Below are 13,321 nucleotides of genomic sequence, written 5' to 3' on the forward strand. Positions count from 1 at the left end.
TGTATTGAGATATAGGTTTCCCTTAAAATTTTTTATTTCTTTGTCTGGGGGGTTGTAAATGGTATGGTGCTTTGTGTCATTGTTAACTAAGAGTACTTAATTATTTTCAAAGTTACAACAAGCAACAATGTTTTTCAAGGCTAGTAAAAACGTTTATCTCCAGATTTAACGATGATGCAATTTTTTACTCATCAGAGTAATTGTTGGAGCAAAACAAAATTTCCACGCAAATTCCACATCAGCACAGACATCCCAAAGACTTTGCATGTGTAGTTCTGTCTGTGTCTAACTAGTAGGGCTTATTTTCAAGTATTAGTTGTAGGATGTTTGCACTCATGCATGCACACACCCATAGAGAGAAAACATCTGTTGTTACTGGTGATAGACAAAAGTATGTTGATATGGCTAATCCTAGGAGTTCAGATACTAATCTAGGATTGATGAAAACTGTCCAGATTTACTGACTCTGCAAATATAAGATGGGAAAATCTCAATTACAGACTACTTCAAACAACTCCAGCATTTCAATGTGAGAAGTCTGAAGAATTGAGAGTATGTTCTGGTGTGTTTACTGATGGTTCTTTGGTTTCATAATTTTTTGACTGTTTCAGAATATCCAGAGATTCTAGTGACCCATGATTTTTTTTTTTTAATTGGATTAGTCTCTATTACACATGTACCTGAATTTGTGTACATTTATACATACGTATTTATGTGTAGAAATGTATTTTGATTTTTTTCCCCAGTAAATGTCATTTAAGTTAGACGCACTTAACACTTTATCAAAACTAAGCAGCCCCTAACAGCTGAGTAGCTCTCACTGTAGCTTGAAGGATTCCTGTCCACTTCTGACCACTGAAAGTAGGGAAAGGTCTGTGTTGTGAAACACTTGGCAGCCTTAAAAGCCTTGATGATGATGTCCTTGAACTGCACTTTCAAGCTAAAAGCAGGGACACACACACACAAAAAACAAAAAACAAAACACAAAAATAAAAAACAAAACAAATCAAACCAAAAAAAAAAGAATCATTGCTAGGAGGTTTATTCTGGTGAACAGAAGTAAGATAAACATGCCTTGTGCATTTTCTCTGTTCTTTAAAAGGTGTACATGGTTAAAGGATGGGCAGGACAAAGAATACGTATGCCCGGAATAGTTAAAATGAAGGTCTGTCTGAAGCAGTCTTTTCCTGCTATTTCTTTTTTTCTTTTTTTCCCTTTGTACTTCTAAGGGACACAGCAGTGGACACCACCTGAATGTCACTCACTAGAATGAACTGTGGTCCATTTGCCCTCGTGCTTTTCTCCTTATTGCATTCGGGAAAAAAGTCTCATTTTCCTAAAGCTGTTTTGAGAGGACAACGCTTCAGTTTTATTCATTTTAATCTAAACAATAAAATGTAAATTAATTTATATAAATGAAATTGAAATATTTAAAAGTCTTTTTATTTTTATTGCCTACTACATAGTGATTGGGAATACTCTTCACCTATGTGATGGATCTCATACTTCAATTTCTTTGCCATTCAGGGATATAAAAAACTTAAAGAAGTGCCACCATGTCCTTGCTCCATATTGGGCAAGGCATTTAAATATTTTGCCATTTAAGCCTCTTCTATGGTCTTATCACTTTTTTATCTGAGCACTTTGCGTCATGCACAAGGTGCATGAAGTTATTGCAAGATCAGAAGTTACTTGGTGAACTGTTTTCACGGAGAGAGCCTTTGCTGGGCAGACTACCAAGAGCAGAAAGGGGTAGCTTTGGAGAAGAATAATCATCACAAGCATTTTCGGCACATCCCACATGGATCCGATAGCTTGCAGTTCTTCACTGCACTTTGAGCTTGCAACACTTTAATCTGAGACTTCAGCCTCCAGAGAGAAACTGCACATGTTTTCAGCAAGACTTATTGCTACTTGATGTTCTGAACTTTCTACATAAATTAGCTTTTTAGTGTCATTTAGAAGACAAAACAGTGATGCAGCAAAAACCAGTTTGCTGGCACCAAGGTTACTGAGGACTTCATGCCCTCTGACCGCAGCCAGCAAAGCTCCCCCGGCAGAGCCAAGGCTGCTCTCCCGGGCTTGGCAGGGAGATTTCGGCTCTGGCGGGCACGTCCTGCTCGGATTAGCATAGCCCAGCCCGAGTCCCTCACACACCCACTAATACCTCATTTTGCCACGGGACTGAGGCCAAAAGCACAAGCATTACAGGGAATATAAAGCGGGAGCTGACTGGAAAGAATCACAAACTAACGTGAGACTAGACCAAATTTTTGCAAAGAGCAGAAAATGTGATCATTGGTATAAACAGTTCTTGCATTTCATGTAGCTGTTTATATAATCAAAGCATTTAATAAGTGTTTTTATTTAGCATCGTTAGAGAGCAGCTGCAGAAATCTTAATTGCTTCTGTTTACTTTTTTTTTTTTTTTCTCTCTGTAGTTCTGGAACTGCAAAATCTCAGAAACTGGAGACTGACACAGATCAGGGTGATTCCTCAGGTGTTCGCTTTTCTGAAAGAGGAACTGCTTTTGGGAGGTGGGAATGATGACAGGAGCAAAAAGGAAAAGAAGTGCAGTCTGGAGGAAGATCCAGGCTGTTCGCTCTGAAGATATCAAAGTCTGGTGTATGAGAAGGCTGCCCATCTTGAAATGGGCACCCGTCTACAACTGGAAGGAAAATTTGATTCCTGACACGGTTTCTGGGGTGATGCTAGCCATCCAACAGGTGACTCAAGGTACAGTTAACTCATTTCAGATTCATATTTTGAAACCCGGTCATGCTGAATTGTTCTTTTTTTTTTCCCCCCTTGTTTAGTGTTATCTTAAAGCTTTGCAAAAAAAAAAATACCTGCTTATATATGATTGATTTAATCTAAACAAAAATATAAGGAAAAACTGTATAGTCTTAACTCTTATAAGAATATAGTTAGTCTTAACTCATATATATATATATAGTGAATGTGCAAATGTGGATGGAAATGCTTTGTGTTATTGTAGCTGATATACCCCATACCTTTGACAATTTTTCAAAGGCTTAGTATAGGAGATAAAGCAGCAGCCCTATTCACGCTGCATTTCATTATATGTAATGTTTTCTCAATTGAATGACCACCTTTCCTTATTTCACAAGGAAAACAATATATATCTACATGATAATTGCATTGTAAGACATATTGTTCTGGAATAAACGTTGACATTATACTGTTACCTGTGGAAGCCCAGAGTGCAGCAGGGAAAATTAAAAACTTTCTGTGCTTAAAAGGTGCTTCTGGCAGAGGCATTACCCATGGAGAGGATCTGCCTGCATCCATGGCTTGCGTACTTCAGCTTCTGTGCTGATTTAATGCCGTGTTAAATTACCTACCATGCCTCTTTTCAAGCAGCAATACAAAGTAGGGGTGGAGCTAGACTTCATTTGGCAGCCAAAAAAAAAAAAAAAAAAAAAAGAAGAAAAACAAGAAAAAAAAAAAAGAAAAGAAAAAGAAAGGAAAGATTCCCCAAACCAAAAGCCTTCACAATGATGTGAAGAAACCTGAAGTCCCAGTAATCCAGGTTTATAACATGATTGCTATTGAGAAATAAATGCTTTTGTCAGTTTTTGATGTGTCTTTGATAGTATCACCTTCTTCTGGCAATATTTTATATTTGTCACAGGCAAATCACAGCTTCTTATCTGCCTCAGATGGACTTTAGCTCCTTCCCCTATGTGAACTATATATACTCCTTCTTAAGCATAGCTAATATGGAAAATTGTTAACTATCATTCACGTTGTTAAATTATAAGCACTCCTTTAATTGAATTATGCTGGAGCTGGAAACAACCGGTACATGTAAGTATTTGTTACATTAAAGTAATTAGGAACATCTGCATTGGCATGATTTAACTTTAAGAACCTTAACACCATAATGCTGTAAAGTATCTAATTTCATTGGTATGTGTGTATACAACAATTGTAATTAAAATGCTGCTAGCAACAATATGTTGAAATTCATCAAAAATATTAAGGTAAACAGCAGGTCAGCACTGCTGCAAGTTTTAGCCAGGATTTTCTTATTTTCTTGTTTGAGTCTTGCAGCAAGAAGTAATTTAATGTAACAGATAAATCTAAGAAGAACCAGTGAAGACAGAAAATATTTGTTTGTGTGGGTTTTTTTCCACAGATTATTTTTATGTAATTTAGAAATAATTTTATCGTTATTTTATGCTGTTTAAAAACTGCTCACCTGTTTTGCCTTTCACTCTCCTCACTGCTTCTCAAGATTTAAGAATGATTTTAGGGGATGGAAAAGGAGGAAAGTTAGATACCAAAGCATTTAATCACATTTGTGGTGCTTTAACTTGAACACAACACATTTCTTTAGACCCTGCTTGCATTAGCTCTTTTCCTAGTGTTGTAAGCCTTCCAGTTACCTGGACTATCCTTCAAAGCTTTTATAGAGAGGGTTACATAAGAAAATTAAAAGTCCCATTTGTTATGTAACATGAAGGAAAAAGACCCCAAATTTTGAGAGGTCTTATTGTGTCTGTTTCCTTCTACCCACAAAATAAAACAAGAAGTTTTTTAATAAAATGAAAGACAGAAATTCTAACAATGGTAGGAAAAAATCAGTAACCAGTGATAAGTGATGTGCAGAGCAGAGTGTCATTTGGTGTTACCGCAACATGTTTATGTAAATTCAAGCATATGGAAATAAACTGGAGTTATTGAAGCATATGGAAAAATCTGAAGTTGTATTTGTATGCAATAGTTGTCTGAATGATGAAAGCTGCATACTCCAGGGTAGAGTGCAGTCCAGTAGCTTGAGAATAATTAAGAAGGACCTTCCATATGAGCTGTGTTTTTCATAATTTCCTGCTGTGGGATTTCTCCCTCATCTGGCATTGGCCATATTCAAACTCTTCAGGTTGGCAGATGCTCTGATCTGGGGAAATGTGCCCATGTTCCAACTTCTAACCTAAATTTTAGATGATATAGCTGGCTTTCCTTTGTAAAAGAAGGAAGGAAACAGGAAAATCTCTGTCAGTGTGTCATAGTGAATGCAACTAAGATAATGCTCCTCGCAGAATTTTCAGAAATTGTTTCTGGAGAATTCCTATGGAATAGCAGGTTGTGGTGTCTGCCTTATAAGTGAGGAAAAAAAAAGAGAGCAAATTATTAGAAATATCAGCAATTAATAGGTAATGTATGCTCCCATAAGGTCTTTTATAAAGGTACAGGATTTTTCAGAATATCTGATCTTATGCCATATTTTATTTTTGATAAAGTTTTAAAGCACTACTATCATTCGTCTTCTGATTTTCAGGGTCAAAATTATTGGTTACTAAATGTGACTCATACCTTCAAACTCCTGTAAGATACCTTCAACTCAGCTACTAGAAAACTGAAACACTTGAGCTCATATATTTGTTTAGGTTTAAATTTCTTCCCCCATGACACATGTAAACTAGAAGCTATGTCCTGTGGTGGCAGAGTCCAGGAATGGTCTACAAGAAAGGCATGCTACCTGAGTATTTAATTATCTTTACTTGTATGTACAGTGTGGAAGAAATGGATCTTTAGAAGGTGAGGTGTCACCTTGCCTAACACTGAGCTAAGGTAAAACCATATGCCACTGTGCCTAAGGTGTTGTCCTTACTTTCTCACAGTGTTAATCAATAAAGCATATAATAATTATCAAAGTATCCATAAGAAATTATGTAATAATTTCTGCAGAGAGTAAATCTTCTGACATTGTTTATCAAATGCTTTTGAAATCTGTTTAAAACATGCCCAAGTCATATTTGACCATTCAGAGGGAATCCATTGATCAGTAGCATTCTGTACAATGAATGGATCCAATACTGGGGTGGGGGAGAGGAGACTGAGGAGTGCAGGGAGATGGGAAGGAGAGGCCTGGGATTATCATGATGTGCTGCTTGACATTTATGATGAGCCATTGCTGAAACCAAGCAGGTATTCTCAAAGTGTTCCTATAGTTGTTTCATTGTTTGCTAAAACCAGCAAGTTAATCTTAATGAGTGCCATGATTCACTGTTGAACTCTTTTGTCCTATTTACCTATTGAGACAACACTTGGATGGTCTCTGTGTATGTCCTCTAATTTTAGAGTCCATTAGCTAATTCCACAGAACATGGAGAAAGAAGTGTCAAAGATAATTATATTTCTACAAATTTTATGAAAATAGCCAGTGGAAACAGATCCTACAGGTTCTAAAATGTGATAATAGAAGCTCATACCTTCTTAGGCATTAGATAATGTGTTTCAAAAAAAAATCCCTTTCAAATGCACCAATTGCTGGAAAGATTCAGTTGGAGCTTGCACTGTCTCGGACTGCAAATTCAGTCAACCATGAGCCAAAACCAGTAAAAGAAACTAGACTTCATTAGTTCCAGCTATCATTTAATATCAGTTCCATCTATCATTTAATAACACAAAGGTCAACATCTTATTTTTCAGACACAGAATCCTTATTCTTACTCTGATATCTAAGGTTGATAAATAGCCTTTGAGTCTAAAATGAACTTTGTAATCCAGTCTTGAAGTTTGCTATATACTTGCACAGACAGTTAAGAAATTTGAGCTTTCATCTTTTGGTAAACACTACCTAATTTGTCCATGTTTATCAAAAATCTGTTATTGATAGACCCTGGCAAGATGTCTATAATTTAACAAATAAATCCTTAATTTGCTTCTTGGACTAGCACTTCATTGCTCTCTTCCCTTTCCAGCTTCTTAATACTTCATCAGCAGTCTTCATGTGAAGATTTTTCTTTTTGTTTCATTCTGTGTTACTTATCCATATAGACAAATTCAATTACTAGGTCTGTGTAGACGTCTCGTAAGTGCCTAGTCTGGTTTTTTTCTCTCTACATTGAAATTGTACTACTAAAACAAAGATATTTATTATACTTCTCAGTAAGCCAGTCTTGCATTCCTTAGTAGTCAGTGGAGATCTATTATAGTTGATAAGAGTTAGTGAAATTTATGGTGTTCAATCTGCTTGTGGGAGGTGGTGAATGACTACCTTTACATATTTTTTTTTTTTTCATTTTCTTTTGTTCGCTTACTAAACTGTCTTTACCTTGACCCATGCGTTTTCTCACTTTTGGTTTTCTGATTCTGTCCCCCATCCTTTCAGGGGAAGTGAGGGAGTGGCTGGGTGGGTTCTTAGCTGCTGGCCAGGATCAACTTATCACAGGTGTGATTCATCTGAATAAACCTAATAATCTACTTTTTTAAGGTTGCTTGATCTTATTGGTAAGATTTCCACTGAGTGTATCAGGAGATTGGCTCAGGTGTAAACACTGATGAGGTAGACATCAAAATGTAGGTGAGATGTATCTCAGCTGTTCTATCTGTGGCATTGTGGGTAATATACATTTCATGTGCAATATGGTTAAAGGCAGATCTTACTGTCTTTCCTGTAACTCATCCATTTACCTGTCCATAATACCAGAATGTTTTGGTGTCTGTTTTATGTGACCTGGACACCACATACTTGTATGAAAAGCATACTTTGACCAAGCTGCCTCTGATTTTTTTCTGTTCCCTTGCATGATACTATTAAGATGCATTATGATGTAGTCTTTCCGTGTAGCTAAATCTCATAATGCTGTCATAATGGTTTGTTTGTTTTTTCTCTGTAGCCTGCTGAAGCCTGTTATAGCCTCTTCATTTCTCTTCAGAATGTAGCTGCCTAGCTCATTTTCACAGTCTGTGGTAACTTTTTTGCTGCACCAAGTGTATTATTCATCTTTACTTTCAAGGCCTTTCATAGTTGATCTTTCCTGGCATCATTTATTCATTATGAAGCAGTTGATCCATCTCTCATTAATCCATTTTGGTAGCCTTCTTCATCCAATATTGTCTTTTCAAACAAATAGCTTTGTGCCTTCTCTCAGGATTCAAATTATGCAACTTATACTGGTTGGTACATCATGTCTCAGTATTTGTTTTTGGATTGTTATTAAGAATGTGTTTCTCTGGTGTTTATTTGTTTTGGTGTTTTTTTCTGAGTAGAACTATGAATACTGTCCACAAATACTAGCATCTAGAAGCCATGTAGGTAATTCTGCAACCCATCAGTAAGCTTCTCTGACTGTCATTGACTTTAAAAAAAGTAAGTCTCAATTTTTTTGAAAAATTCTATAGAAATATACACTCTGCTGTGCAGCTGAGTTCTTCTCCAGAGAAATTATCCACAAAGTTGGTCTGCTTGAATGTGTATGTTACCGCACCTAATTTATTTATGTACATCGGTTCTCTATATAGTTGTGGAACGCAGATGTATCTGAGATATTTTGGTTAGGGCATTCTATAATGGGAAAATTAAGTGCTCTGTTTAACACCTGAAGTTGCTTTACTCTTTCTGGATGTAAATTCCTAATGTAGGTACCTAACTTCAGACAATGTCAACCCTCCCATTCAAGCTTCTTCTAAGACCTTGCTTGAGATTTTGATAATTATAATCCTCTTCTGCAAGCCATTAATGACCAGAGAGGCTACTTCTTAGACAAATACATGATTTAATTTCTGTCTTGTGATTCACTAAGTGATGATAATACTTGCACCATGCACTTTTCATTATAGCATCTTGGAGCTATTTACACTGTCCAGTGACAGGAAAGCATATGGGGAGGGAAATCAGAAACACAAAAGTGGTTTTGCTTGAAACACAGAAATGACTCATGCAGTACTGTATTGACAGTTTATGGTGCAAAGAACACAGGTTTCAATTGTTTGCGACTAATATGAATGTCCAACATCACAACTGAGTTAGACCCTTCAAAAAAACCCAAACCTACACATTTTTTTCAGCCTTAGAAAAAAAGAGGATGAAACAAAAGTCATGGTACTTTCTGCTTGAGTATTTGGTCTAAACTGAAGCCTCAGGACAAAATTAGTACTTTGTCTCAGTTTTCCTGAAGGATAATGACTTTGCCCATGTGAGAAATGGTCAAGTGCATGGATATGTAACTGACATTAAAGACAAAAAATGAAACACACTCAGATCAAGGTCTGAGATGGGTAATCATCGTCTCAGAAGTGTGAAAGAATAGGTAAGTGATGTTGAAGATCCAGTAGCAAGTACCTTTGATTCTCTCAAATTTGGAATGATATTCTATGATGGGAGCATAGTGAGTGTAGTGTTGTATCCAAGCTACAAGTCTGCATTGCAGGTGAAGGACTGGATTAGATATAAGCAATGGAAGTGTATTTCCCTTTAATGATAATAAAATAATATTTGCATGTATAACAATAAAGGATATCAGAAAGATTGATTCTTCTACCTAATTCTGAAGCAAGGTTCTAGGTCAGCTAGTAGGTTTTGCTTCACAGTTATATATGCATTCTAAAGATAACTCTGCTGATGCTCTCAGTTAGGTGTAGTTTTAAAGATCTGCTGAAAAATAATTAGCCAATTTGAAAAAAATGGTTTGTTAGGTGAGTCAGAAGCTGCAATGAAGCTGATGACCACAGGTAATGCTTACTATTGATACATTGTCTGGAATATAGTGTGTCATTTTGGTTGCCTGGGTTCACAGAAGATTATTTCAAACTTCAGTAGGAGAAGAAAAGGCTAGGAGAAGGATCAGAAAAACAAAGATTCTATTTGGGAGAAGACTTCAATGGCTTGGACAGGCTAATTAAAACCTGAGAAGGTTTTTCCTTCTCAGGAAAGACATTTAAACTAAAAGACAGTTGCAGCACATGAACAAATTAGTACAGAGTAGCATTATTCTGTTTAGACTTTAAATTGGAAGTAGTTCTAAAAATATTCCATTAAAATATTGGGATGAGAAGATGTAACTCCTCACATAATTCCATTCATGGATGTACTAAATTACATGTTTGCCTGTCATAAGAGGGAACAGAACACAGGGCATGAGGAGTTTCCTTCACAAGTTGATGTTTCCTTTCAATATCTGCTGTTGCTCAAAAGAAAATGGGAAGTTTTGAGCTAAGGTGTATCTATTAATAAGTTAAGACAAATATGTGGGGCTTTTTCGAACTAAAATACTGTCACTGTATTTCTGGATTCAATCTTTATCTTGCAAAGTTCCTGGTATTTGGCTGGATTCATTAACATTATGCTGTTTGTTTTGAAATAAATATCTGTTCCTGTGCTATAATGCATATACCCCAAAGTTGCCCATGTGGAAGCATGATGGTATAAGATTTGGACTTTCAAATTTATCAGATTTGGGACTATGGAAGTGTTCTTTTATTTTATTTTCTTTTTTTAATATTTTTTGTAGTCAGCTAACACATGGATATACTTCATATAGAATTTATATGTAATGTTATACATTTGGTCCATTTTCTATCACCTATCAGGAACAAGAAATGCTTTTGCTCAAGCAGGTTTTGGTGGGCTGATTTTTGGGAGGTGGACGGCCCTTGAGATGTAGATGGCATCTGATGAAATCAGTATTGTTATTCCTGCCAAGTTATTTTTCATTCTGCAAGCCAAATAATAACTCATTGAGGATTGGTCTGTATTGTATGTTTTAATTAAAGTTAATTTAACCTTGAGCTGGATTTATTATTGAACAACTAATTCCTTAATACTGGCTGGAGACCTTGCTATTAAAAAAATGAACTATACTGCCTTTATGCATTCCAGAACTGGTGCCCAGTGTTTTGGAAGGCACAATGCCAAGAATGTGTATATATATATATATATATATATATATGTATATCATATATAGCTTTTCATGGAGGAACCCCAGCTGTATCTTCTCAAGGGTGATGGTTGCCAGGGATTTTTTTCAGGCTCTGACCATAAATGTAGGCATAAATATACTCTCAGCAGACTTACTGGAGCTAATAATTTTATTAAGGGGTAGAGCTGTCTTGTAAATATACATCTGGCATACAAATAACATGTGTAGATGAAATTGAATAAGCATAGTCAGAAACAGAGCCAGAAAAATCTCTTAGACAATGCATTGCATAATCCGTGTAATTCATAAACGGTTTGTAGAAGAGAGTGTCCAGCTGAGTTCTGTTATAGTTCTCCCATATAAAGAATAATTATGTAAGTTGATCATGGAAAGTAACATGTTAGTAAATAAAGGTAGGGCAATGTTTAATATTTGTGCAGCTTTGCATCAGAGGAGAAAGGCACTGATGCTGCTGTGCATGCAATATTTCATTTTTAATGTCTATTGAAATTCTTTCAAGTTACACATGTTCTAATACAGACCTGTCTGACAGACTGCTAGAAACATGAATTCAGCTTCTGGACCACCTCTGTATCCTTTGGAGCCTCGTGTCCAGCTACGCTTGTCTTAGTGTGACTGGACGAGCTGCACAGATGTGTGACCCTGCGCCTGGGGGTACCTGAGCACCATGGACAGAGACCAGCAAGCCTGGGAAGTCTGGATTCCCTCAAGACGAGGAAATGACTTCACCGATAGTCTTCTAGGTTCAGAGAGGTCAGCAAAACTCTCAGTGCTGAGATTCTTGGCCAGCGGTCTGTCAAAATGGGTGCCCTTTTCTTGGATTTCAAAAGTCTAGTTCATCTTGGTTAAAGGCTGTCATCAGTGCGTCCAGTTCTGGGCTTCCCAGTTCAAGGAAGATGAGAAACTATTGGAGAGTTCAGCAGAGGGCTACAAAGAAGATGAGGGGACCCAAGCATCTTTCTTATGAGGAAAGGCTGAGAGACCTGAGTCTGTTTAGCCTTGAGAAGATTGGGAGGGGATATTATCAATGCTTGCAAATATCTTAAGGATGGGTGTTAAGAGGATGGGGCCAGACTCTTTTTGGTGGTGCCCAATGACAGGACAAGAGGAAAAGGGCACAAAATGAACACAGGAAGTTCCATCTGAACATGAGGAGAAACTTATTCACTTTGAGGGTGGCAGAGCACTGGAACAGGCTGCCCAGAGAGCTTGTGGAGTCTCCTTTCCTGGAGATATTAAAAACCAACCCAGATGTGTTCCTCTGCAACCTGCTCTAGGAGAACATGCTTTAGCAGAGGGGTTGGACTAGATGATCTCCAGAGGTCCTTTCCAACCCCAACCATTCTGTGATTCTGAGATTCTGTGATCAGTCATGACTGGTCTTTGTTTCTCCACAAGGTTGATGCTTCTCTGAAGACTACCTCATAATTACCTGCTTGCCAGAAGCCATTATGGCTTTCATTCTCTGTTCGTTCTTACTGACATGCAGGGGAATTTCCCTATAATCCACTTTCTAAATGCCTCTTTAATTTTATTTTGGAGATGGCCAGATTCTTCAGGTATTATGGCTGACCAGTGTATAATAATTCATAGAATTCTCTGTATAATATTTTATAAAATTTTGGTCGTGTTCAGAAATGGTGTAAAATTCATCCTAAAGAAGTCTAAACATTTAATCACTGATTGTCTGTCAGGAGTCATAGCTTTTTTGCAGGAGCTTCATTAAAAGCAAAGAAAATACCAGATTTTTTATTTTTCAGTCTGTTTTTGGGTGCATCCAAATTTGGGTTTATGTATGGATGGCACACTGGGAGAGCTGCATTTCAGATAGTGTGAAATACTGTGAATTCAAGTACTGTGACTGATACAGCTGAGGTGCTTAATTCTCACCAAACTGAAGGAGACAGTTACATGGGAAAGAACTGCACAGAAACATCCTTCAAAAAAGAGAATGGTTGCTAACTCAACATTGTGTGGGATCTGAAAGATTTATGGTATGTTTTTCAGAATCTGTCCTCCCATCTTGCATTTACATTCTTAATTTCCCTCAGGCTTTGAATGTCAGAAGAACTAAGGTATTTTTTTAAGGTCTTGGTACTTCATCTTTAAATAAGTCAGAAGGTATAATCCACATGTGTAGCCCCAGCAAATGGTGCCGTTAGGAAACAGAGATGTTGCAAGCATAAGGTGTATGTGTGTACCATTGAAAGAAACGATATTGAGCTTTCCAGTTTTTGGAGGTAAATGACAATATTTCCAAAGGATCATTTTGTGTTAATAGTTTTTAACAAGTTGGTGTCAAAGAATCTGACAGAACTGTAGGTTTGTATAGGAAAATTGTTATGAAATATAACATTTAAAATGTTTTCCATGGTTTTTTGTTCCTTCAGTAAAATCTACCTGTCCTGGAGTTAGAAATCAAAGCCTGCGATATGAATCATTGAGTGTTTGATTTGTAGTTTTTCCAAGAGGCATTGATGGGAGACTCATTAAATATGTGTTAAGTCTACATTTTAGGGCATCTACAGGGAATATCTTACTACGTAATTCAGTTTTGTGAACAAAGGCTGAAATTGTCTTACTGAAGCATCAGAGAGTGACCACAACTGCAGGTAGCATTTTGAGTGAGA

At 36.9% G+C, this 13,321-nt stretch overlaps 1 protein-coding gene across 1 annotated transcript in view; it reads left to right on the forward strand.

Moving 5' to 3' along the window:
• Positions 1 to 2,543: 2,543 nt before the first annotated feature.
• The window catches only part of SLC26A7 (solute carrier family 26 member 7), a 67,740-nt gene continuing 56,962 nt past the window's right edge, over positions 2,544 to 13,321 (forward strand). Inside the window, exon 1 of the mRNA XM_065627951.1 lies at positions 2,544 to 2,736. Coding sequence (XP_065484023.1) covers positions 2,544 to 2,736 — 193 coding nt within the window. The remainder of the gene's footprint in view (positions 2,737 to 13,321) is intronic.

Source organism: Caloenas nicobarica, chromosome 2 (assembly GCF_036013445.1).
Source record: "Caloenas nicobarica isolate bCalNic1 chromosome 2, bCalNic1.hap1, whole genome shotgun sequence".
NCBI classification, from domain to species: domain Eukaryota; kingdom Metazoa; phylum Chordata; class Aves; order Columbiformes; family Columbidae; genus Caloenas; species Caloenas nicobarica.